Source organism: Aulonocara stuartgranti (genome assembly GCF_965226115.1).
Source record: "Aulonocara stuartgranti genome assembly, chromosome: 6".
NCBI classification, from domain to species: domain Eukaryota; kingdom Metazoa; phylum Chordata; class Actinopteri; order Cichliformes; family Cichlidae; genus Aulonocara; species Aulonocara stuartgranti.
This window is the reverse complement of record NC_138944.1, coordinates 30170760-30196805: the sequence shown is the minus strand read 5'-3', so window position 1 is coordinate 30196805 and position 26046 is coordinate 30170760. Positions and strand designations below refer to the sequence as shown.

Below are 26046 nucleotides of genomic sequence, written 5' to 3'. Positions count from 1 at the left end.
AAAAATGATATTTCTAAAGAGACAATGAAAAACATTCATTTTTTCTGTCATTTAATTCCAGGATGTTCTGTTCATCTGGACTTTGAGTTTTCAGTGGGAGAAACATGTCATTTCTTAAGAAGTCACTTGGATGAGTGAGGAAATATTTCTCCCACTGGAAACATAACCTCCAGATAAACAACTTTCTGGGATTTGCTTACCTTGATGATTGAGCTTGCATCAAGACTTTCATTTAATTGTTATATCTTATGTAATGACTTCAGTGTAAAAGTCCAAAATTACGCCCTCCTTTATGGGCTCAAATTGTGGTCATAAATAATTTGTACTTGTAAATCAGGATTTGTATGTGTAAAGTGTGTGTGTGTGTGTGTGTGTGTGTGTGTGCGTGCGTGCGTAAAAAGATTTGTATGTGGACTTAGCCAAAAAAAACTGTGTCAAACTCTACAAGTTACAAGTACGAATTTTGACCCGATTTTTTCTTCCTTTCATCTGATTGGCCAATGTCATGTCAATCACAAATGTAACTATCCAATCAGAGAACAGATGGGTTTGGCTGTCGGAGGGGGTGCTTTTTTGAACTGCAGGTCCTTGAAGGGTAATACAGTTTGAAGCTGGAGGATCTCTATAAAAATTTCTGATAGCAGCTAGGTCCCCTAACTTTCAGTAGCTGTTGAAAGGATAAAGTTGTGGTATATCAGTGGTTAGAAATACCATTATTACTTTAGGATTAGTTTAACACAAAGTCCGGGCTGACCCGGGAACATTGCTGTGAGTCGCAGTGCTCAGCATAAAGGTACTTTCACATCGGACGTAGGATGTGCTGCTAATGCTAACTAAAAGCAAAGGATCCAGAATTTGTTGCGCTGGCTGCTGAGCTCTGTATGTATGCTATGCCACATGTATGCTAATTCATAACAAAGAAAGCTTTGTAACTATCTCCACTAGTGAAGACTGTAATTTCCAAAACACTGCAAACAAATCTTTTTTTACAGACACACAAATTCTTTTTACACATAAATCCTGATTTACAATTACAAAATATTTATGACCTCAATTTGAGCCCATACTCCTTCAACTCCTCAACCGTCCTGTGGACTGGAGTCGAGTCTTTGCCCAGCCAATGCTGGCCCTTGGCCTTATGATTAAGGGCCCTGCTCTATAGCATTAACCATCACACGTGTTGTAACATTTGACTCCCAGGTGGATAAGCTGATATACTATGCGCACTTGGTGTGTGCACGAGGAAATGTCTGACAACTGCCAAGCCAAGACCTTAAATCCGTAGAAAGCTACTTAGCGCTTTCTTAGACAGTGTTGGTTACAAAAACAAAAGTACAAATGATTTGTCTTTAAAAAGTTTTAAAAGTTTCCCTGTTTTTAACTTATTAATTTCTTTTTTTTTTTTTAATTGACTGCAAGTCTTACAAAACGTGATACTGATCAAATGACGGTAAAGGTGCAAACTGCTTAGCTGTGAAATTTAAAGTGAGGGCACAGAAGACTAAGGAAAAGCATTAAAAATCAAAGTAAACGCTGACTTTCCCTTTAATTACACTTCATCGGTTACTCTTCTGACATTGCATAACTGCGGATAAAGTGTCATCTTGTGCGAGATCTTTATCTTTATCTATCTTTATTAGAGACGATCCTGTGACGTGCAAATCCTCCTGAGGCTCGTGCATCACTATAGATTACACATTGCAGCAGCTGTGTTGCTCTGTGCACTGCACCTCACAGCGCATGCTCGGGCAGTCAGTGAACAGTTGTGTCTTCTCGTCCTTGCACATTTGCACCTTGTTAGAAAGCCATGTGTCAATGAAAATATATTTTCCACAAAATATTTCAGTGGATCTTAACACCCAAGGCTCAAAAACACAAAATAAAAATAAATATTTTTTTCTTCTGCATACAGCCCTTGTAGTTGTAATCCAATAGTATAAAGAGATAGCCACGACACCATCATGCTGAATGACATCACATCACATTTTTTTATCCTGGAAATATGTATGGGGGAAATTTGACATTTACCATGACAACGAGCATTTAATCCCGGGCGCTCGCTCATTTCCAGTCACCTTCAGAAACTTTTCACGCTGCTCGCGCTCCGACTCAGCCTGTTCCCCGCCGTCATTGGTGCGTTTTCCAGCCCACGTAGCCACTCTGTACATTTGAGCATCACGCGCTCATCCACGCCGTAGTTCTCCTCTTCCTCGTACTCCACGTCGTCGTACTTGTGCCGCTCATTCAAAAGGGAGATTTTCAGAATTGAGTTTATGTCTCCGAGCTCAGCGTCAGTGCTGTTTTTAGCGGGGACTCTGCCGCTGTGAGAGCCGTTTCTCTGCCTTTTGGGCACGTTTTCCCTCCTGCGTCGGGACTCCGTGGCTCCTCCGGGAGCCAAGGTGGATCCACTCGCGGGATTTCTGGCGACTGAACGTTGCCGGTGTTTCTCGCTGTTTCTCCGCTGCAGCAGGAGGACAGCCTCGGGTGTGAGAGTCAGAGTGAAACGGACCTCCTGCTGATCCTTGGTTCTCACAGGCTTCACCTGTGAGTCACTCTTTACAGAAGTGTGACCAGAGTGTTTGTGCTGCTGTCTTTTAGACAGACTCTCTGAGCTGGTGACAGGAGATCTGCCTTTCTGGGATGAAGGCAGCGAGCCTTCCCTTCTGTTTGCCCCTGACACTCCTTTAATTGTTGGCAGATTACTCCTGGGCTGACTCTTCTTCCCCAGCTGTTTCAAGTTCAAAGCCAGCCTCTCCTTCACTGAGCCGCCTTTGTCTTCTTTCAAAGCTTTGGTCACAGCAGATACAGATGAAGTGTTGTTGGTGGGTCTCTCCTTCCCAGCGAGTCCTGACACAGAGCGCGTGATGGACACTGGCGGTATGAAGGGCATTTTGGCAGCGCACAGCATCAAGTAGGAGAGGAGTTCACTTTTGCTTGTGAAGTGTCGAAAGAAAAAAGAATGGACTAGGGAGGAAAGTGATTTCCTGACCGAGTTGAGATACTCTGATGCATCTTCAGCCATGCAAGGGTCAGCTGGCTGCAAGTGCGTCACTGCCTCGCGGATCCACCAGTGCTCCTCTACACAGGAATAACATTTCCTGATGCCTTATACCTGAGCTGTGAGTGGGAGGTTGTTGGCATGCTTTAAAAAAAAAAAAAGAAAAGGGCTTGTATGATGCTCATTACCCTGAGGCTCAAACATCTAAAATAAACCTACACCTCTAATCCTCTAGAGTGATTAGTGAGAGCACGTTTACTATGCACAGTACAGGTGCACATGCAGGCCTAATCCTCGCTGGATGTTTGGATGTGCAGTGAACTATGCAAACAAAGGTCACTTGAAACATTAAGCTTTTCTCCCTGCTCTGCATTTTAAATAAAACAAAGAAATAAAGCTTGAAGGATTGGCACAGAACACATTTATTTAATAGGATTCTTTCACAATTTGATTAAAACGTTTAAAATATCAAATTTTACACAACAGGAACTCGTGTGCTCTTATGTCTAAACGTGCATTTGACTCCAGCAATTGTGTGTTCACTCGCAGCACCGCTTCTTGTGCACGTGAAGAACCCGTCGACAGCGTGGACAACTGTGGTAGGCGTCCTTAAAGTGGTTTACAAAAAATGGAATCAGGCAGCAGCCGAGCACCAACCTGTGAGGCGGAAAGAACCACATGCTGATCTCTGACTTTTTAGAAATCGAATGTGTGATCGATGCTGGGATACAAAAAACAACCAGACTGAAGTGTTTAAATGCCTCTCACCCGCATAACACAAACACAAGACACACGAGCCACGCAAAAGTCCCGGCTTTAAAGGTGACCTCTGTGGTGACCCGAGTCCTGCAGGAGGGGCAGGTTGCCAGACCTGGAGAGCATCGCAGCTCAGCTTCATAGCTCACAAACTTTGCCCTGGGTGTACGTAAAGGGGCATCATACACTGTTGAGAAGAGGTTAAAAATGAATGCTGACATGCAACCTGAAGGGGATTGCTGCTAATTTTTTTTAAATGTAAAACTAAAGTAAAGTAAGTAAACTAAAGTAATAAATTATTAAGCTATGTTTAAACTTAGCAGTGAGCAAAGAAAATGTGACATTACATATTCAAAATGGAGGTAGAAGAGCCTGTACCTGGTACAGCTGAGAGAATATTGTTGGGCAAGCAAACTCCTGAAGACGAGGACGAGGAAGGCGGTTGTGGTGGCTGTGCTGGTGGTGGTGGTGGACGGGTGAAAGGTGAGTGGACTTTGTAGACTTTGACATCTTGATCCGATTTACAGTCCTCTGGAAAAATGGATACACAGTGAGGTTTTTGTTTTTTCAACCACAGGAAAACAGACTAAGCAATGCTTGAGATGAGAGGTTATTTTTACCTGGTAAGAAGTATGGCGTAGGTGCAGGAAACAGCTTATCCACATTTGATTCCATTTAAAAGGCCTGAGGGAGCGTGAGAGGAAAAACAAGGGAAAACTCCTAAAATGTGCCTCCTGTGTTTGCGTCCAGCAGGGATTCATCAGCAGATGTACCAGGTGCTGTTAATTGAATTTGCCTCTGATTGGTTCAAGAAGGTATTACCCATTGTTCAATAGCGCCATGAGCATGTTAAACAGGTAGAAAGGTCTGGGGCAAACCTTCCCCCAAACAGCCATCTTGCTTAGTTTTATTCCACTGGAAATTGGTAAAAAATCAAATTTTGTTTTTTTTAAACACCAAAGATAATCTGTTCTTTATGAGTAAGACCAGATGTGCTCTATTATGCAAAATAGAGCTCCTCATTTCTTTGGATGCTTATCCTTATCAGGGTTGCAGGGAGGAGCCAATCTATGCTTTTACTGCATTAACAGTGTATTTGTGATCATTGTCATGCTGAAAAATGAAGCCTGAAAAATGCCAATCAGATACTTAACAGACTCTACTGACTTCCAACATATTAATGAGGACTTGGCCAAAAGCTTCACATTTGGACTCATCACTCCAATAAGACCTGGTGCCACTGATTTTCTGTCCAGTTCTTGTATAATTTGGCATACTTCAACCTTTTCTCTTCCTTAAGAATGACATCTTGATCAGATACTGTTTATCTGTTATAGATGGTTTTTAGGCCTACTTCTTCTTTTGTCCTTCACTTGTCCAGTTTCCTCAAACATTTTAAGAACACACTGCCTATCATGCAAAGATATGCCAATTTTTCAGCCAAGAGCTCTTTGTTAATCCTTTCTTTGGTGGAAAAATACTGAAAAAAGCCTGGAGCACTATTGCTCAAGACCACTTTAAAAAGATGACATGAAAAGCTAAATACAGAGAAACTAGGGGTGGGTCAAGAATTTTACAGTACCATAAATATTTAAAACCTGGTTTTAAAATTCCGAGTCGGTGATTCTGTGTTTTGGCAAATCAAATCACTTTTATTGTCACATCACATGTGCAGGTACATTGGTACAGCACATGTGAGTGAAATTCTTGTGTGCGAGCTTCACAAGCATTATTCACACATTATCAGACAAAACACACCATCTAAGCCTGATGAAGTCCTCTAGTCGTGTTTAATACAACACTGATACAACGGCCACAAGTCTGTGCTGTTTTGTAACCGTTTAAAGCACTCTGGGTAAAGCACCAGAGGAGCTCTTCTCGGGCTAGGAGTAACGTGAGATCTAGCGACGTGAACGAGGTTATTCACTTGAATGTAACAGCTAGCGTAATGATGCTAAGCTAGCTGTCAGCCTGGCATCCACGGGTTTTGCTGCAGAGTTTTAGCTACCGGATGCTCCCAGTCGTATCCTGCTGGCCGTCTTGACATTCCCCTCAACATTCCTGGACGAATTCGTGTCGACTGACCAGAGTCCGCGAATTCAGGTCCACTCCTAATCTAACCTTTCCCCCCGCTAGCGTGATTTAGCTCACCGGCTAACAAGAGTTCAACACTCGGGAGAACCGGACTGACGAGGTAAGTTAGCATATGGAGGCTAGTGGGATGGACAGGCTAATGGTCTAGCTGTCACCGGGAGTAAAGGCTTCTTGTACGAGGAAAAAATAATCTTAGAAAGGAGGCCTTCTGGTAAGCGTGTGGACACAGTCGTTGTCATTATATCCCTCAAAATTCCCCATCTTGCTATTAGGTCTGTGTAACACCGGCGAAATGTGAGCTAGCAATTTGATTGACTTGCTAGAAACGTTTTGCTAATGTTAATTTACCGAGGGAAGCAGCTGACCTAGTAATGGTAATATTACCGGAGCTAGCTTAGCAAGTCCGTACTGGTTTAGAAGAATGTTGTACGTCTGTTTGGGGCGAAAAAGGACTTAAGTGAAAGTCAGCTTGCTAACGTTAATTTGCCATTATTATTTAAGAGAAACTAGTAAAGAAAGCTTCTCGGTGACAGGGTTTATCTAAAGAATCCAAGCTAGCGGCTAACACGTACATTACGAGTTAGGGTGCTTTAAAAGTTAACAGTTAACTAGCTGTCCTATGTGAGCAGTGAACCAGCAGCTTCCATTATGTATGCTGTAATTTGTTTAGTTTTTAAGTCTACCGAGACATCGTTCTGGTCTCCTGCTGGCTGGGAGTGTGTTTGCCGTGTTTTGCTTTGCTTTGTGAGTTTTTGCTGTGTGTTTTTGCTTCGCAGAGTTCAACTTAAGGACCACACCCAAACATGTCCCTTCATCAGTTTCTGTTGGAACCCATCACCTGCCACGCATGGAACCGCGACAGGACACGTAAGGCTCTGAGACTGTAGCTATGAGAAATGCTCACTTTAACACAACACATTTCAAGGTTAAGGTCTTAAAGTCTTTGTCTTCATTGGGTGGTCAGATCACAACTACAAAGAATGCTGTTAGAGCAATTTCATCTGAACAGAGATAAGATTGACTCAGTTTATTTTGGGTAACACAGGTTGGAATTTGGCATGTATCAGAAAACTGGTCTAACTTGTTTGTTATCTGTGTGCTCATCCTGTTAACCAGCTGGTTTCTTCTGTTTTGTTTTCCTTCAGAAATTGCCATTAGTCCCAATAACCATGAAGTTCATATCTACAAGAAGAGTGGCAACCAGTGGGTTAAGACCCATGAACTGAAGGAACACAATGGCCATATAACAGGTGGTTAATCAGATGTTTTTAAGACTGATCGTTTGTTTTACTTATTTAATGTGACGTTTCAGTCCACGTCTCACCCAACATGTCAGTAAAATTAATGTTTCTGAAGAATTCTTTAATAAGTAAAACCACAGCTAAGGTGGGATTGTGTGATCCTAAAGGGGTTTCTTTTTGTCTAAGCTATTAGTAGAGTTGTTAGTGACTGCATATTGGCTGTGTTATAGGCATTGACTGGGCTCCCAAAAGTGACCGCATAGTGACATGTGGAGCAGACCGTAATGCCTATGTGTGGTCCCAGAAGGAGGGGGTATGGAAGCCCACACTGGTCATCCTCAGGATCAACAGAGCGGCCACCTTCGTCAAGTGGTCTCCATTGGAGAACAAGTTTGCAGTGGGCAGCGGTGCTCGACTCATCTCTGTCTGCTACTTTGAGTCCGAGAACGATTGGTGAGACTATTAATCCAGCAGTGGCATGATTTAAATGCATTGATGTTCTGGTGAATGTTGTGAATAATGTCTTTCTTTGAAAGTGCAGCATTTAAGTTCAGTATTGCAATTTATTTGAATTATTAGTGCATTATTTTGAACCTATACGTCCAGACCAAACTGCTTTACCTCAATTTTCACACCTGCTTTAACAGGTCAGAGCAGCCACACAGCCTGTGTGAAACGCTTATCTGAGGTGTGGCTTGAACTTTCATACAGAAGTGCGTCATCAAGAGTTGGGAGGCATGTCTCTCTCAGCAGTTATAGACTGTGAAAAATTCTGTTGGTAGCCACATTGACTTGCTACCAATATCATTACAGAAATGATACTTATCATTATAGTTATAATAACGCTACACCTGTAAATGTCATGAACACAAAAGTAGAGTTGATTTTCTTTCGTTGGCATGTTCTGATAGCATTTAAAGAAGAATGAGGGTGATACATGTGTGCTAAGCAATCACAGCACAAACCCAGTGAAGGCTATAATTATGTGAGGACGTTAACAGAGCATTAGGTGAAGGGCAGCCTTTCTCTGGTGCTCTCTACTTATCTCTGGCGCAGAGAGAGTGCAGTGCTGCAAGGAAGTCGTCATGCAAATGTAGAGGTAGGGGGTGTGGTCCAGTTTAAAACGAACTGGGAATTGAATGTCTTCACCTAGTGTAAGAGCAAAGCGTTGCATTCCAACCAGCTGATGAAGATACACTCCCAGGATTAAAGGACTTGTTTTTTTTCCTCCACCCTGTACTTATTACTTCCCTTTTATTTTTGCTGTGCCTCATAATTGATGAGTCGTTTTTTTGTTTTTGTGGGGTTTAAAGATTTACATGTCCTGCTATAAAAACTTTGCTTCTTCGTGTGGTTTTAGGTGGGTTAGCAAGCACATCAAAAAGCCAGTTCGCTCCACCATCCTCAGTCTGGACTGGCATCCAAACAATGTCCTGCTGGCTGCTGGCTCATGTGACTTCAAGTGCAGGTAAAAGATGGTTCAGGAGATGAAGATTAGAGTATTGAAAACTAGCTAGGCGGCTTTGTCCGGTTTCAATTTCTGTTTTTCATGCTGTCTTCCAGCCCGCTTCCTTGCTCATCTCTCCCTCTCTGGTCTCTAGGGTGTTCTCAGCCTACATTAAAGAGGTGGAGGAGAAACCAGGCCCCACACCCTGGGGCAGCAAGATGCCATTTGGGGCTGTGCTAGCAGAATTTGGAGGAGCAGGTCTGACACCCCCCCCTGCTCCCCCCCCCCCTTTTTTTTATTATTATTTATTTATTTATTTTTAGCCTTGTCGATATTCTTTTACAGTTGCTCTGTGAACTTACCAATTTGTGTGTGTTTTGTGCCTTCTTAGGTGGAGGGGGTTGGGTCCACTCTGTCTCTTTTTCAGCTTCTGGTAACCGTCTGGCCTGGGTCAGCCATGACAGTACTGTCACAGTGGTGGACAGCTCTAAGACTGCCAGGTATGTTTAGTTGTTACCTGTATTCTTCTAAAATGCACATGGTTTACTCATTCTTTATATAAGAAGTCAGAATTAAAGCTGACTTCTTATATATATATATATATATATATATATATATAAATAAATATATAAATAATGGTGTCGCCTGATAGATGTTGGGTCTGAATGTCAGCACATCTCGTGAAATTAGAGTTGTCTCCGCACCTGATTGTGGGATTTGACAGATTCACTAACGGCAATTATGCAAAAAATGTAAAAAAAAAAAACAACAACAATCATCTCAAGTGAGTAAGTTACAGAAAATAATGCAGGGGGTAAAAACACAATTTGCACTTTGAATTCTTAACATTGACCACAAAAGGGCAAATGTTGTGGCCTTTAAAGCAAACTGAGTAATGCCATAAAGAGATTACCATTGTTGCATAATCATAAAGCAGTTAGTGAAGTGAATCCATCCCAATCTCATCTGAAACAAAACCCTTTTCATTCATTTAAAATTATCCCACACTCATCGTGTTGCCAAAGGTACCCATCCCATATTTTTCTTTAATATATATGATTTTTTTTTTCTTTAGCTACAATTAATTTTGGGGTGTTTTAAACTATAGTATTCAGTAGCCTGTGCCTGTGTTCTCTTTATCTTTTTAAGTGCAATCGAATCAGCCACTCGGACCATATTAATTTTATTTTGTTTGTGTTTAGTCCTTCACAGCTGAAGACGGAGTTCCTTCCTCTGCTCAGTGTCATTTTTATTTCAGAGAACAGTCTAGTAGCTGCGGTAAGAATGAAGCATATGGTGGCTGCATGTTCCTTTGCACAGATTTCTAGTGATCCAGGAGCGCTGTAGTAACTCTGCTGTCTCCCTCCTCAGGGTCATGACTGTTGTCCGATGCTGTTCCGTTGCGACGACGGTGGAGCGCTGACATTTGTGACAAAGCTCGACCTCCCCAAGCAGAGCATCCAGAGGAACATCTCTGCCATGGAGCGCTTCAGGAACATGGACAAGAGAGCCACCACTGAGGACCGCAATACTGCCCTGGACACACTGCACCAGAACAGCATCACGTAGGTCACCCAGAAAACTAATGCACGCATGGGTAATGCAAACATTTTAATGGTAATTTTGGAGACTATATCCTATGGTGCAGTTGAATTATATTATGAATCCTATTCATTTTAACCAACACCCCATCTCCAAACTTTAGCCTGTACAAAACACAGATGGGTTTTAATGTTGGGCTCTAGTATTTTAGTTCATCAATACTAGCTTGCTGGTAAATGAGCACTTGGTGTTGAATCAATGCTGTTAGGCATCACATGTTTGAGAAAACAGATGATTTTAGGAGCTTTCCATTGTTCTGCATCCACTTCTATTATTATTATTTCTATTCTTTATACATAAAAACAGGTTTTGCAACAACCTTACATACTCTGTTTGAAAAGTATATACAGTGGGGCAAAAAAGTATTTAGTCAGCCACCGATTGTGCAAGTTCCCCCACCTAAAATGATGACAGAGGTCAGTAATTTGCACCAGAGGTACACTTCAACTGTGAGAGACAGAATGTGAAAAAAAAAAATCCATGAATCCACATGGTAGGATTTGTAAAGAATTTATTCGTAAATCAGGGTGGAAAATAAGTATTTGGTCAATAACAAAAATACAACTCAATACTTTGTAACATAACCTTTGTTGGCAATAACAGAGGTCAAACGTTTACTATAGGTCTTTACCAGGTTTGCACACACAGTAGCTGGTATTTTGGCCCATTCCTCCATGCAGATCTTCTCGAGAGCAGTGATGTTTTGGGGCTGTCGCCGAGCAACACTGACTTTCAACTCCCGCCACAGAGTTTCTATGGGGTTGAGGTCTGGAGACTGGCTAGGCCACTCCAGGACTTTCAAATGCTTCTTACGGAGCCACTCCTTTGTTGCCCGGGCAGTGTGTTTTGGATCATTGTCATGTTGGAAGACCCAGCCTCGTTTCATCTTCAAAGTTCTCACTGATGGAAGGAGGTTTTGGCTCAAAATCTCACCATACATGGCCCCATTCATTCTGTCCTTAACACGGATCAGTCGTCCTGTCCCCTTGGCAGAAAAACAGCCCCATAGCATGATGTTTCCACCCCCATGCTTCACAGTAGGTATGGTGTTCTTGGGATGCAACTCAGTATTCTTCTTCCTCCAAACACGACGAGTTGAGTTTATACCAAAAAGTTCTACTTTGGTTTCATCTGACCACATGACATTCTCCCAATCCTCTGCTGTATCATCCATGTGCTCTCTGGCAAACTTCAGACGGGCCTGGACATGCACTGGCTTCAGCAGCGGAACACGTCTGGCACTGCGGGATTTGATTCCCTGCCGTTGTAGTGTGTTACTGATGGTGACCTTTGTTACTTTGGTCCCAGCTCTCTGCAGGTCATTCACCAGGTCCCCCCGTGTGGTTCTGGGATCTTTGCTCACCGTTCTCATGATCATTTTGACCCCACGAGATGAGATCTTGCGTGGAGCCCCAGATCGAGGGAGATTATCAGTGGTCTTGTATGTCTTCCATTTTCTGATGATTGCTCCCACAGTTGATTTTTTCACACCAAGCTGCTTGCCTATTGTAGATTCACTCTTCCCAGTCTGGTGCAGGTCTACAATACTTTTCCTGGTGTCCTTCGAAAGCTCTTTGGTCTTGGCCATGGCAGAGTTTGGAGTCTGACTGTTTGAGGCTGTGGACAGGTGTCTTTTATACAGATGATGAGTTCAAACAGGTGCCATTCATACAGGTAACGAGTGGGGGACAGAAAAGCTTCTTACAGAAGACGTTACAGGTCTGTGAGAGCCAGAGATTTTCCTTGTTTGAGGTGACCAAATACTTATTTTCCACCCTGATTTACGAATAAATTCTTTACAAATCCTACCATGTGGATTCATGGATTTTTTTTTTTTCACATTCTGTCTCTCACAGTTGAAGTGTACCTCTGGTGCAAATTACTGACCTCTGTCATCATTTTAAGTGGGGGAACTTGCACAATCGGTGGCTGACTAAATACTTTTTTGCCCCACTGTAGTCTGTGGTAATGTGCACACTTCATGTGGTTCTAGTGAGCAATCAGACATTGTGCAGACAAAATTTGGATGAGCCGTAGACACATGACTCATCACTCAAAGTAAAATGCAGAGCCATAAGCAGCTGATTTCAATTAATTCTCAGGTGATCTCTGGTGTCAGATCTGCTTAGCTTTACGTGTTTTCAAACAGGAAGCGTTTCAATCTCTAGGTCACAGGTCAGAAGTTTTATTTATGTAGTGCTTTTATTGTTTTAAGGTGTAGTTTGGCATTGCAACACTCAAATGTGACCAAGAGGACCGGCAGTAATTAGCTGATATTTTGCAATATATTCTGAGAAACAAGTTTGTTTGCTTTCTTCAGTGTGATAAGATTATTCATGTTACTTTGGAAGTACAGTAAGAGCTCCAGACTTCAGTTTTGTTTTTGTTTTCCTCTAAAGAGTTTACTGCTGCAAAACTTGTAGATCAAGTCAAAGATCAGCATCTTGAATGCTGTCGTAGCAATGTTTGCACAGAATGGAATCTACTCAGTCGTAATTTGCTAACACGCCTCAGCCTGTTAGCAGGGAGTGAATGTGGTGAAAGCAGGGACTCAAAGAAAAACAGGGAAACAAGAGACACGCAAAAATAAGAAAGGCAGGTCCGATTTATATTTGAATATTGTACACAGTGTGAAATTGTGTCTGGTAAAGAGGTGTAAAACAACCAGGAAAAAACGATTAAAAGCACCTACTGAATCCATTCATGATGGTGGTGTTTTCCACCTTATATGTGATATTTCAGCCACACCCACAGACTTCCCGAAGCCTTTTTGTCACCACTACCATTTAACTAGCAGCAGATAAGCATTTTAGCAAATTTCCCACCAAGATCACAACGATAACAAAGGCTTGTCAACATCATCACCTGTGTGTTTGTTTCTTAGCCAAGTGTCTATCTATGAGGGAGACAAAAGGGATTGTCGCAAGTTCTGCACCACAGGTATCGATGGAGCAATGACCATTTGGGACTTCAAGGTAAAAATGCACAGAAACAGTGTTTTTTGTGAGTTAACTTTTTCTGAGTCTTCCATCACTAACTCTCTGTCATGTGTTTTCCTCCTCAGAGTCTAGAAGCTTCTATCCAGGGTCTCCGCATTATGTGAAGAAACCTTTTGAATGAACGGAGAGACGCTGCGGCCTCACTTCTCCCCCTTTTCCTCCCCTGCCCTCACCCCTCTTGCCCCTTTTCCGTCTCACCCCGGCCCTCCCTCCACTCCTGCCACGCAGCCAGTAACATACATACTTTATCGAGTGTCTGCTGAAGCACTGATCAGACCATAACACACTCTTGTGAGTGTGTGCTTAAACTCACTCACACACATACACTCACTACACACGCTGAGCTGACGTGTGACTTCACTGTTGATTTTTTTTTTTCCCCCCATTTTGTTTGTTTTTAAACGAAGGTTAACCAGGTGTCAAAGTGGGAAGGTCCTCTGACACGTATTAGACGTGACGTGAAATGTGTGTTTTTATGTTCTCTAACCTCCTGTACCAAAAGTTGAACACTAAAAGGTGCATTTTATCCAAAATCAGACTGTATTCCACCTCAGGCTAACCTTAACATGCTCTCGGAATAACAACATTTAGTAGACCGAAAGTAGACGTTTTACTGGAGGATAGTTCGTATTCTTCAGCGGGCGAATTTGCTTTCACTAGGACCCGGGGTTACTGATATTCTGAGTACATGTTGCGTGTTGGCTTTTGGGAGTTGTACAGAATCTGATGGTGGAGAGAGAAAGCAGCTGTCTGAACTCTGTGTGGAGTGACAGCTGGCCAACACTAGGCTCTGTAGCTCCTACACTAAAACCACACAAGATGGAGGATTTCTATGTAACTGACCATGAGTAGACATGAAATAAAGATGAAATACATTTACAGTACTCAACTCAAATGACTGTGCTCTTCCTTTGTGTATGTGGACAAATGGTAGTTTGTGTGTCAAATTACAATATGTAATCCATATTTCTGCTTGTCATAGGTTAGTGAAGGCCCAGCTAAATGCAAATCTTGGAGTTTCTGAAAAATTCTGGAACATTGTTTCTCTGTGCGGATTTTTAGTAAACAAGGTTATATCTTCTTTCTGTGTCGGCGTCACCGCAATGATTTTTAGCTCATTTAGCTGAAGGACAGACGAACAAGTTGGGCATCCCTCCACAGTTCACTAAGATTGCTACTCCTAGAGTATTCAGGTTTTACTGAAAGGTGTACGCATCGATCGCCTATTGGGTCTTTACTTAAACTGTGCTGAAGGTTTATATTTGGTCCTTTCACCAGTTTCACAGGAATCAACTTCTCATCCTAGTATTTTAGTGAAACAGGATTGAGTTGTCCTGGATATGACTGTTTTCAAGACTCCTTGAATCCTCTGTGGATTTTTAATTCTCATTGTATTCAGTGCAACAATACAATCAAATTTATCGCTTTCTTCCCCCATACTTTACCTGTTACAGTGAGCTGCAAATTGTGAAGAATCATGAGTGGGATGACGTAGTACGCCGCTGACATTCTGGGATGTGAACGCACTGAATAGTGGGTGTTATCGTGGGTCATCTTTTTCATTGTCTTTGTTGGCACTTCAAGATGACCAGATGAGATAGAAATCAAAACCTACAGCTTCCCGAAGCTGGTGCAAAAGTAAATAATGCTTCTAAGATTTCAAAAAAATCAAAGAAATATCTTTAACCTCAAAGGACCTGATGTCCACATATGTGGACATCACATTTTGGGTTGTCTAGACCACAATGCTAAATATTGCTCTACAAGGGCCTGATATCCACTTACGAGTAATGTTCCCTCTAATTTTTCACGTGTCTGAGCAAACTCCCTTGGACCACTGTGAGCGACAGCAGACGTGTGCACTATGGTCACGCCAGCATCGAATCCATCCAAGTTACATGGTTTATTAAAATAATCAAATTACAGCATTTATGTTAGACTACTTTTAATTAACTGCTTTAGCCCACTTACAATGAAAATTAAAAAAAAAAATCTTGTTCATGACCTGTGTATGTTAACACTATTGGAAGTAAAAATAACTTGAGCTCCAATTTTGAAAACACAACTTTTATTTATTTATATATATATTTATATATATATATATATATATGACTTATATTGTGAATCTGTGGTCTGGGAGAGAGTCCTGTAACTCTCTCTCTGCAAAATACAGTATATAATGACCAATGTTGGGCAATTAATTATATAATTCTTCAAAAAAGTAACTGAGTCTTGCAAACAACGTTTTTTGCAGCAGTTTACCTAAAAATGAAGCCAAGGCGTTTTTTTAAATAAACATTTCAAACTATTTACAGAACAATCAGCTGTTCTGCATCAAATCTGATGCCACACAAATTATTTGTGCCACTCCAAAAAACAATTTCTGTCCACTATGAGATAAAGGAGAACAACAGCCTGATACCTGCAGGCCTGACAACAGGAGATGTATCACTGCTGTAACAGCTGTAACATTCAGCAGTCGCCTCATTGTTCTGACACAACAAACTATTGACTACACGACACACTAACGACACAAGATTTGCGCTAAACGTGGCAAATCTCTCACATCTCAAAACACCACCGTCACTCCTAAAAAAAAATTTTTTTTGTCACTCCTGAAACTTCCCCCCTCCCTAAACAACAAATGCCATGTTCTGATTGGTCGACATGGTACATTTTTCCACCAATAGGAAAGGGTGGGGGGTTTGGTATTGTTTTTGCTCACAGGTGGAGAGTGCTTTCCAGCGTTTTCCTTCTAAAACGCCGTTTTTACCGTTTCTTCCCGCAGTAAATATAAACAACCATAGTATTCAGGAAAGAACCAAACATTGCAAATATTTTTTATCATAACTCTGGTTTTCGTGGCCTATCAACACAATTTAAAAACTGGTATAAAGTCCACACTTTTCTGTCCTGCTCACATCTCCAATGGTTGTACACGTTGTCATTAACGTGGCTTCACTCCACGTCAGCCACGCCGCTTTGCAAGCTAAAACACCGGTGTCGGCGATGGACGCTGTCATAGCCTGTCAACGACGTTGATTAGCTGCGTATGTACGAATGTGAATCGCATTATTGGCTGGACTATGGGATAAGGTGGCATCGTTCTAATCCCATACTGGAGCAGCCAGTCACTCACTGACTAACACTGCAAAACAGAATTGTTAAAGTTTTAATTTTAATTTCAATTCAGGCTAGATTTTTTTTTGTGCGCAACGCAGATTTTTCTGCGCAGAGACCGTGCCAGCAGTGCGCAATTGCGCACGCGCGCAGCTTAGAGGGAACATTGCTTACGAGGACATTATACTCCCACTCTTCTATTGAAATTTAAAACTAATGTCGTCACATGTGGATATCAGGACCTTCTAGAGTAAAATCAGGTAAAAAGATAATTCTTTGTTTTTACATTTATCAGGTCCCAATCAGTCCAAATAGCAAAGAGAAATTAAAAATGCATGCCATGAAAGAGTTCAGGTCTTAGGAGGTTAAAGAAGGCTTCACCTGCTTCCTCATTCGCAAGGGGTCAACACGTTTTGTTTTTTTGAAACCCTTGAAAGTCTCAACCATGAAATAATTTCCAGAAAATGGACATATTTGAGCCTTCTGACAATTTAAATTGTAAACCATTCTCTATATTATCATGTGAGTCACACTGATAATATAGAGGTCTGTGCCAAATATGATGTGCTTGGTGTTAACAAGGAATTTGTGTCTCCTTCCAAGATCATGTTTTTTTTTTGTTTTTGTTTTTTTTTTTCTATTTCTTTTTTTTAAATGACATCAGAAACAGCAGTATGCGACATTACGTGATGGCAGAGCTTCAGTTCATCCTTTGTCTTTTTTTTTTTTTTTAATAAATAGGACAGGGGGAATGAATGAGAGAAAGAGGGGGAGAGAAAGAAAGAAAACCAAAGGGGAGAAGAGACGGTGAGAAGGGGGGGAAGAGAGAAAAAAAAAAAAAGAACTCCTGGGTCACCTGTATGGAGAAAAAAAAAAAAAAACAAACAAAAAAAACAAACAGAGGAGACAGCAAACAACAAAGAGCAACATAATAATAGAGAAAACAAAGCACCATCACAATAAACTAGCTAGTCATAGATATCAATATTTACTAAATAATAAACGATATTGTGCAGCACGCAAGATAGACAGCGCACAGTGTGCTTTGAGGCAGCAGCCAAGAAAGCTTTAGTCCGCGTCTGTGAATACCCATGTGTGCATACCTGTGTGGATCAGCATGCTTGCATTCCAAAGGTTTCTCCATGTAATGATCTGCTAGGGAGTGTGGGGGGGCCACAGCCCCGTCCTCCAGGGTGTGAAGCGGGTATGGAGGAGATCAAAACTCCAGACATCCAGAGGCCCCCAGAACACAAGAGACCATGGAAGACCAACAGAGGGGCAGCCGCGCCACTGTTCCAGTAAGAGCTGAGGAGAGTCCCAGATGAGGGCTCGCCCAGCAGCCGCGGAGCAGAAGCCAGGGGGAGTTGCAGTGACACGCCCGTGAGCTCCGCCGGCCCCCAGCTGTGCCTGAGTGACCGAGCCCCAGGCCGAGAGGCCGGGGGCACCCCACCTCCAAAGGGGCCCGAGCGAGCCCCAGGCCCCAGGCCCCGACAAGCGGCTGCCAAGGAGTGAGCCGGTGTGTACCCGGACGCCCACCCCCAGACACAAAGAACCACCAACACACCGACACCTGAGGGAGTCCGCCACCGGCAGGGGAAGTGGTGGTGGGTGGAGATAGGCCTCCAAACCTTGGAGGGCCTGAGGTGTCCCCAGAGAGGTGGCGTCTGATACCCAACCTGACATATAGACACAGACATACAGGCACACACAGACACAAACATCCATTCCCACCCTCATGCTCTCATATGCACTCACTCCACACTCAACCAACGTGGAGACAGACATAAAGAGACGCTGTACACACGATCACACTCCCCAAGCGTACTCTACAAACCGGGTCTAGGTACCCTTGCCCCTGGAGGGGGGAATTGCACCCAGACCCAAGATCATGTTAATGGGTGTTTCACTCGTTAGGTGAAACTACTACCACTGTGGATCTTTAAAATATCCTTTTTACTTTCCACACATACTCACACATAATCAGTCTAATTGTAATTGTACAAGCAATTTGTTAAACGAGTTGACAGTATTTTGGCAGTATTTGAAGTCATTAAAGTCCCAAAATTAAAAAGAAAAATAATACACTGTCTCCCAATAAAGGTTGGGAAATTAAATGAAGTGTCTTATGAGTGTGTGTGAGATTTAGGCCCATTTGAAGTTCATTAACTCCAAATTGGAAACAAAAGTACCTGTGAACAGAGCAGCTCACCCGTATAAAACAAGTAAGCAGCACGGCATGAAACTCAGTCTTAACCTTAGCTTCAAGGCTCTCACTGACTGCCAGTTTTATGCTTTTCCTTTTAATCCCAAATGGAAATTATGAGGAGTAAGGAAAATCTGCTGCTGCCAAGAAAAAAGTGATTAAGGCAACGTGCTTCTTTAAAAGCTTGAAAGAAACGCTTTGACATAGCAGTTAAAGTCTAATGAATAGACGAAGTAGTAGTCCAGTCAGTGTTCAAAGAAACATTGACTGGACTTACAGTAAAAAAAGATTTCAGATCTATAAACGCAACAACAAGAGCTCCAGTGGTTTCCACACACACTGTTTGCAAGTGATTGTGCAATAAAAAGCAAATTAACTTGTTTTCATAGCTAAATGTTTGAGGTTGCACTGCAGTGATGCAACGGGGTAAAACTAGTTGGCGTGCAATCATAACAAGAAGATAAATGAAGAACAGGACACATAATGTAACTGGTAGACAAATAATAGCAAATCCAGTGTAGAGCCAACCCCTTTCTCCTCCTGATGCCACCCTCTCCTCCCTGCAGATTCCTCCCTCTTCTTTCACTTCCTCCTTTTTCTTTATGCAGACAGCCCCGTACGCCCCTCCCCCTTCTTTTCCGTGTCTTTCATGCTTTTCTTTTCCTTTTTTTTTTTGCTTCCCCCCCTCAGATTCAGCCTCCTCCTTTGTGCATAACTTTGTATTGTGTTTATGCCCCTCCCTCTTTTACTACTTTTAACACTTTTTTTCTGTTCCTGTTTAATAATGTTAAAGTTCAATTAAAGAAAAAGTGCAGTTTTGGTCCCCCTTCTCTCACATTTCTCACGCCACGCCCATGATTTCTTTATTTCCACCCTCAGAACTGAAAAACCTGCAGAAACTTCCTGCCTGTCTCCCCTCTCTGAGCTTCACTGTACCCTCCTCCACTTCCCCCTCTGACCTCTCCTCCCCTCTCTCTCTTCAGTTCAGCTTCTCTCTCTTCCTGCACTCACTCTGTCGTTGGCGTTCGCGTTGACTGGCCAGAGTCCGCGAGCTGAACACCCTCCACTTTATTTGATCCGCTACTTTCCTCTGCTTTCTCTGCTCTTTTTTTTAAAACTCTCTCCCATCTCTTCAGCTCACCCATTCATCTCTGTCCTGCCCTCGGGGGTAAGTAGCCTAGAAAATATTTAACAGTTGACTGAGTGTGCTTAGGCACTCACTCACACACCCACCCACCCACACACACATATTTGAGTATAATGCATTTTCTGCAAAGAAATATCCAAAGCGTGCTACAGGCAATCGTGCTTCCCACACATTTGTGTTTTAGTGTTTGTAAAGTATCTGATAGAAATGAAAGAAATTTGATTTTTTTTTCCCCTGGTTTCTTCCTCCAATGGTTGAGTGTCTTTTTCTCTTTTTTTGTGGGGATGTCCGTTACCTTGGACCTGCATAGTTTCTGTCATTCCTCTGAAAGTCTGGATTTCATTAACACGCTCTGAGTGAGATAAGTTTAGCGTGTTTCACCCACAAACGGAGTTTAAGTCAGTTCATTACGTATCAAACACTTTGGATCATTTCACGGTTTCATTCAATAAAAAGACTTTTACATTTCTTCGTGTACTTCAACACTTCCTGCTTTCAACATGAAATGCAACTTCTGTTTTTTTTTTTAAAGACTTGACAGCCCACCAGCCTCTGGTTCCTCTCCTACTACTTCCTGATCTCCTTCTAACATCTGATTGGTCATGGCGTACCACAGCTTCCTGCTGGAACCAATTAGCTGCCATGCCTGGAACAAAGATCGATCCCGTAAGTCTGCCCGCCCTCTCTGATTGGTCACTCTTTTGCTCTTCAGTGACTTCCAGTGGTCTCATCTTTGAGCTGAGCACAACATCATGGGTGCATATTGCTCTGACTACAGTCTGTGACAGATGGTGTAATAGCCCAAGGTTTGCGACTGGCTCCCAGGTGGGAGAAGGTATTTCCTGTTTCCTGTAACAGTGGCGGCGGCGTCTGTAGGCCTCTCTGAGTGGTTCTTACTCTCCGTTAGCTGGAGGAAACCAGAGCCTTATATGGATGTTTTTCAACAGTACTTTGGTTTCTGGGCAAAGCGGATGTAAGAGACGCTTTAACCAGGCTGTTCGAGTTTCACTCAGGTTTGCAAAATGAACAGTTTAGTCATTCTGTGAAAAAAAAAAAAGCACACCGAAGTAAGCCACACTGCTGTTCTAGGACAAACACTGCTTCACTGACTCATCTGCTGACTAAAACATGCAGCCTTTGCTACAACGTTACAAAAAACAAAGATCGCAGGTCTTGTGCGCCTTCTATTTAAAGATGCTGTGTGTCTGTGTGCTGCCTCCAGGCTCATACATACAGTGTTTTTTTGTTTTTTTCTCTCTTCTCATGTGCCCACTCAGCTCTTCTGTGTTACTCCCCACTGAGCAGCCCGCTGTAAAGCTTCTCGTGTCAGTCACGCTGTACTTTGTCCATGATGAATATTGTGTTCGTACGGTTGACCATCTGTGCTGATATGGTTTGAAACACAATCTTCTTTGTTTCCGCCACAGAGATTGCCCTGTGTCCCAACAACCACGAGGTCCACATCTATAAGAAAGATGGGACCAAGTGGACCAAAATCCATGAGCTAAAGGAACACAATGGGCAGGTGACAGGTGAGACACAGCAACACTAAAACTAGTTAGGGACTTTCTGACATTGCCTTGTTTCCCAAAGGGTCAGATCCGCATGTTTGTTTGGTCTTGGAAGCAGCACTGGCTTGAGACAAACTGAAGTTTGGTTTGCATGTAAGACGAACGTATTAACCCCTAAACCTCAGAGCCACTACTCAAGTTCACCAATTCTGAAAGTGAAAATACAAGATTTTGTAGAATACTTTAGGTTTTTCTGTGACATCGAGCACAAGTTTCCATCATTTTTTGGGATCTGCCTAAATCGATATCAAGGAAATGGCCATCCAGCTTTCCAGTATTGCTAAATCTGTGGTTGCCTTATCCAGTGGTACAAAATAAATCAAGCTGTAGGAACATTTCCCCACCTCTATGTGATTATTAATGCTCATATTGCTTAATGTCAAGCATCAGATCAGCCATTCCCAAAGTCAAGAGTGCTGCGGCCTCCTTAAAAACCAGGAAATACCACAATCTTTAATCTTTAGTCTAATCAAAATACAAGAGGAAGTGATGTACTTCCTTGAAAATTTTATTCAAAAAACACAAAGAACACAGGCTGTTGTCTATAAATCGCTAATGCTACCCAGTCATATAGAAAGCATTTAGGCTAATGTGTGACCCACCTGCTACTGGGACACAAACTTCAAAACAAGAGCAGATAAATATATATAAATGTACATACTTGTGAGTAATTTTTACGTGAATTTCTGGTGTAACTGCAGCCCACCTGCAGTACCTTCACACTCCACCAGGGGCGACTTAGATTAGCAGAGGTGACAGCTAGCACATAGCTACCAGCTAACACCTGCCCCTATCAAAGTGCCCATGCCCATAATAATGGATTACTTTAAGCTTTAACACAAACTAAGTAAGTGAGTTATATGAAAGGTGCGGCTCAATACTTTTGTTGTAGTGTATGCTCCTTCTACTGAGACTTCACTGGTTTCACAATTTCCTGTCATTGTCTTAAGCTACTCTAATCAGCTGCTGGCTATGTAGATTGCCAGTAAGTATAAAGACATCAAAGTAGATCCCAGTCACTGCACAGTTACTTTTATCTCTTTGAAGATAAAGAAAAAAGACTCTATAGATTTTTAGTCAATTATTTATTTTGGATGCATTTGAGACGTTGATAATAGCATAGCTCTTCTTCCTTTTCTGCCTATTTGATGTAATATAGAGAAGTGAGTGGAAATGTGTTCCTGAGAGTTTTTTTAAAAAAATCTCGCAGGTATCGATTGGGCTCCGGAAAGTAACCGCATAGTTACCTGTGGAGCGGACCGTAACGCCTACGTGTGGACCCTGAAAGAGGGAACGTGGAAGCCCACCCTGGTCATCCTCAGGATCAACCGTGCCGCTCGCTGTGTGAAATGGTCACCTAAAGAGAACAAATTTGCTGTTGGCAGCGGCTCTCGTCTCATCTCCGTCTGCTATTTTGAGCAGGAAAACGACTGGTGAGCGAATTCACTAATATATGCAGAAAGCTTTATTTGAATACTAAGAAGCGCCCTTGGAGAGAGTTTAGCAACCATCTCTTGTTATCTGCAGGTGGGTGTGTAAGCACATTAAGAAGCCGATCCGCTCTACAATCCTGAGTTTGGACTGGCACCCCAACAACGCCCTTCTGGCTGCTGGATCCTGCGATTTCAAATGCAGGTATGTCACAGACAGGCTTAGCTTTCAGCTTTATTAAAATTACTTCGTGTACAGCCCAACACTGATGCTACTCCTAGATATATAAAAAAGGAAAGTCCTCATACAGTCCATGATATATGGCATGTGGGTTTCAAAATAACAATATATCTCCACCCTCACTCTCACAGAGTGTTTTCAGCCTACATAAAGGAGGTGGAGGAGAAGCCTGGGCCCACTCCCTGGGGTAGCAAGATGCCCTTTGGGGAGTTGCTCTTTGAGTCCGGAGGGTCTCCAGCAGCAGCTCAGACTTCAGGAGCAAGCGGCGGCTGGGTGCACAGCGTGTGCTTCTCGCACTCTGGCAACCGCCTGGCCTGGACCTCCCATGACTCAACTCTTTGTGTGTCTGAGGGCGGCAAGAACGGCACGTAAGTGAAGGCAGAGCAGTGTAGCTGGGCGTGTTGTGTGTTTACATTGCTTTGTGTGCTCCACTCTGACTTTTTGCTACAACTTCCACAGGTTGACCAGTCTCAGCTCGGAGACACTTCCTCTGCTGTGTGTCACCTTCATTACTGAGAACAGCTTGGTAGCAGCTGTGAGTATTCATTTATTCAGCACACACAGCAGTTCCTTTAATTTAATGTAATTTTATAATTTTATATCCCAAACTTTTCTGGCCCAGTGTCTCCATATAAATAATGTAAATAAATGAATAAATAGCGCTTTCTGGCTGTATCTATTCTAGCATCCAGAATAACAAACAAGAGTCTAGTCTCTCATATTTCCAACCTGATATTGTAATATCTCCTTTTGTATGTCTTTTCCTCTAGGGCCATGATTGTTACCCGGTGCTGTTTGTGTATGACGGTGCCAAAGGCAGCTTGACATTTGGTGGCAAACTGGATGTTCCTAAGCAGGCGGCCCAAAAGGGCATCAGCGCCAGGGAGCGTTTTCAGAACCTGGACCGTCGAGCCTCGGAGACCCAGAACACCGACAAGGACCTGAACACTCTCCACAAGAACAGCATCAGGTCAGGAGAAAACAAATGCTTCGTATCCATGAAAATTAAAACCCCCAAAAAGCGAGTGGTGATGTGTGGTTGGGTATGAGAGGGGATTTGGTTAAAGTGATATTTTTTTTAAATATAGCTATGAAAACCCTAAAACAAATGATATGTTACTACTTGGCTTTCTCACGTCTCAAACAATATTTCAGCCAAATCTCTGTGCTGGAAGGAGGAAGAAACCAGTGCACCAAATTCTGCACCACTGGTATGGATGGAGGAATGGGCATTTGGGATGTCAAGGTAACACACAGACAGACACAGACATGCAGGATTGCCAGGTATTGACTACCACAGTGATTTCACATGTCTGTCAATGTCTTTTCAGTCTCTGGAGTCTGCCATGAAGGACTTGAAGATAGTCTAAACTGAAGTTTACATTTCTCCGACCAAAGTTGCTCCCGGAGTTATGGAGAAAAACTGCTGCCTTATTACCCAAAGCTTCTTGGCCTTATTTTAATCAGGTATATTTTTTATATATGCAGGTTCAACGAGCAGACTTCAGTTCAAACAGTGTTTGCGATCTCTCTGAAGCTTTATGCTGAGCTTGTTACATTCAGTGCTGTATACAGAGGGACTGACCACATGTCTGCAAACGGTACTTAATGACTTAGATTAGAGCTCAGCCTGAGCTGACTGCTTAAAGCAGGCATTTTCTATTAATCAGAATGAAATGCTGCAATAATTGTTAAACGCTTATGCTGGTCATAATATGCATTTAATAAAAGATTACTGTTAAAGTGCTCAGTAGAATCTGGTTCGTTTGTGTGTGTGTGTGTTTACGTCTGTTTAAATCTGGATTAAGGACTTTGAACCTTTCAGCTCATTGTTTATTTGTCTGTACAGATGGACAACTTAAGTTCAAAGTTCGAACACTTACAGTTTTAACTGAGAAAAGTTGCTGTCTCGTGTGACGCAGATGAGATAATTTTTTTCTAACCTGGGGAAAAGCTAATATTTTGTATAAAAACAATGTTGTAATGTAATATATTATTCCATTTTTATAAAATTTACATCCTAAAACGTACTGGTTAGATAACATAATGCCTAAAATTAACGAACACAAGTTTGAAAAACCCGCCATGAGTACAAAACAGCAATTTTACAACTTCTTGGTGTTATATATCAGACAGTTTGGCGATGCCCTGCTATACTCACGTTTCATTAAAGCAATCAATTCGTTAACCTCTTCAGACCAAATGTCTTATCTCACCGAGTCTTTCAGTTAAAGCGAACAGCAAGAATTCCTGTTGCTGCTGTCGTGCCTGTAAACTGTAGGTTGAATCAGGTGGACAGAAACGTGGGATTATTACATCTGTAATGTTGAGTTTACCCATCCCTACTACTTTCAAACCCCACTGCCTAAGAGTAATGAACATTTGTATGTGAGACACAGGATCAACATGACTCCACATACTCATGTATTCAGTCCCGGTTCTTTAAAAGCACTGATGGGTTTTCAGCCAAATGCACATCTCCTCATCCACTGCAGTGTCTCACGTGATAGATCGATGCTATTAGATTGTTAATACAGGTACAATACTGTCTAAGCTGTTGCCGTTGTAGCTGCTCATCGATTGATGGGAAAACATCCTGCTGCACAAACTTACAAGTGTGTTTTGGTCTTGTTGATGTTTAAAAAAAATCTAATCAAATACTTTTTTATCTTCCTCTATAGTGCTCAAACTATTAATTTTTTTTAAATTAACTGTGACATGAAACTCCCAGGTGTCAGCAGTGAATATTTAGCAATTAACCATACAATATATATTTATAATTAATAGTTTTCCAATAGATCAGGTGGAGCAAAAAGTATCCCTCTGAGTAAAATAAAAAAAAGCCAAAAACAGAGAACACCTATCAGCTATCAGACCTCCTGCCTCTTCCTAAGTTCAAGCGACCTGCCAAGGTCAGGTTTGAAATGATAAAATAGTCAAGACTGAAGCATCAACGGGGGAGATATTCTGACCTGTAATGTATGTAAGGGGCTGCCAGTAAATAAATAGATAACTGAAAAACGTGTCAGTGTGAGGAGCTATTTCTGCCCCACTTGGTTCCTGTAGCATATCTCATTAATTCCGCCGCAGAAACAGAAAATTACATAAATGAGATGTTTTTATAATTACATTCAGATTCAGTAATTAAAATCTTGTATATTCAAGATATCTGGTTCTTTATTAAAAAGCGACAGTCC

General features: G+C 42.1%; 4 protein-coding genes across 5 annotated transcripts; 2 read left to right on the top strand and 2 right to left on the bottom strand.

The window, feature by feature from the left end:
• Positions 1-380: 380 nt before the first annotated feature.
• On the bottom strand, positions 381-3297 carry LOC309709197 (uncharacterized protein). The gene has a single exon (XM_082537719.1). The coding sequence runs from the start codon at positions 3020-3022 to the stop codon at positions 2078-2080; it is 945 nt and encodes a 314-aa protein (XP_082393845.1). The 5' UTR covers positions 3023-3297; the 3' UTR covers positions 381-2077.
• A 136-nt stretch (positions 3298-3433) lies between these two features.
• On the bottom strand, positions 3434-5500 carry LOC309709198 (lipopolysaccharide-induced tumor necrosis factor-alpha factor homolog). The gene is made up of 4 exons (XM_082537720.1): positions 4375-5500; positions 4133-4285; positions 3767-3941; positions 3434-3655 (listed from the first exon to the last, which is right to left on the bottom strand). Exons 1-4 carry the CDS (start codon positions 4427-4429, stop codon positions 3538-3540), a joined length of 501 nt encoding a protein of 166 aa, XP_082393846.1. The 5' UTR covers positions 4430-5500; the 3' UTR covers positions 3434-3537.
• Positions 5501-5649: 149 nt separating this feature from the next.
• On the top strand, positions 5650-14026 carry arpc1a (actin related protein 2/3 complex, subunit 1A). Of its 2 annotated transcripts, none has more exons than XM_082537717.1 (11): positions 5650-5948; positions 6625-6715; positions 6994-7098; positions 7320-7542; positions 8450-8557; positions 8691-8794; positions 8928-9036; positions 9739-9814; positions 9908-10101; positions 13023-13113; positions 13203-14026. In XM_082537717.1, exons 2-11 carry the CDS (start codon positions 6652-6654, stop codon positions 13239-13241), a joined length of 1113 nt encoding a protein of 370 aa, XP_082393843.1. In that variant the 5' UTR covers positions 5650-5948; positions 6625-6651; the 3' UTR covers positions 13242-14026. The 2 variants fall into 2 exon arrangements, with proteins under 2 accessions (XP_082393843.1, XP_082393844.1); XM_082537718.1 differs by lacking the exon at positions 5650-5948 and adding an exon at positions 5955-6059.
• Positions 14027-19455: 5429 nt separating this feature from the next.
• Positions 19456-24595, top strand: arpc1b (actin related protein 2/3 complex, subunit 1B). The gene is made up of 10 exons (XM_082536032.1): positions 19456-19628; positions 20140-20273; positions 21035-21139; positions 22389-22611; positions 22706-22813; positions 22981-23217; positions 23309-23384; positions 23620-23819; positions 24005-24095; positions 24181-24595. The coding sequence occupies exons 2-10, from the start codon at positions 20210-20212 to the stop codon at positions 24217-24219; spliced, it is 1143 nt and encodes a 380-aa protein (XP_082392158.1). The 5' UTR covers positions 19456-19628; positions 20140-20209; the 3' UTR covers positions 24220-24595.
• The last annotated feature ends 1451 nt before the right edge of the window (positions 24596-26046 follow it).

Excerpts from the sequence above, each read along its gene's own strand:
- LOC309709197 (XM_082537719.1), bottom strand. The coding sequence starts at position 3,022 with ATGGCTGAAGATGCATCAGAGTATCTCAACTCGGTCAGGAAATCACTT.
- arpc1a (XM_082537717.1), top strand. The coding sequence starts at position 6,652 with ATGTCCCTTCATCAGTTTCTGTTGGAACCCATCACCTGCCACGCATGG. Across the intron at positions 9,037-9,738 it reads GACAGCTCTAAGACTGCCAG|TCCTTCACAGCTGAAGACGG; the intron begins GTATGTTTAGTT and ends GTTTGTGTTTAG. Across the intron at positions 10,102-13,022 it reads CTGCACCAGAACAGCATCAC|CCAAGTGTCTATCTATGAGG; the intron begins GTAGGTCACCCA and ends TTTGTTTCTTAG.
- LOC309709198 (XM_082537720.1), bottom strand. The coding sequence starts at position 4,429 with ATGGAATCAAATGTGGATAAGCTGTTTCCTGCACCTACGCCATACTTC. Across the intron at positions 3,942-4,132 it reads TATTCTCTCAGCTGTACCAG|TGTATGATGCCCCTTTACGT; the intron begins GTACAGGCTCTT and ends TCTTCTCAACAG. Across the intron at positions 3,656-3,766 it reads CTTGTGTTTGTGTTATGCGG|GTTGGTGCTCGGCTGCTGCC; the intron begins GTGAGAGGCATT and ends TCCGCCTCACAG.
- arpc1b (XM_082536032.1), top strand. The coding sequence starts at position 20,210 with ATGGCGTACCACAGCTTCCTGCTGGAACCAATTAGCTGCCATGCCTGG. Across the intron at positions 21,140-22,388 it reads ACACAATGGGCAGGTGACAG|GTATCGATTGGGCTCCGGAA; the intron begins GTGAGACACAGC and ends AAAATCTCGCAG. Across the intron at positions 23,820-24,004 it reads CTCCACAAGAACAGCATCAG|CCAAATCTCTGTGCTGGAAG; the intron begins GTCAGGAGAAAA and ends ACAATATTTCAG.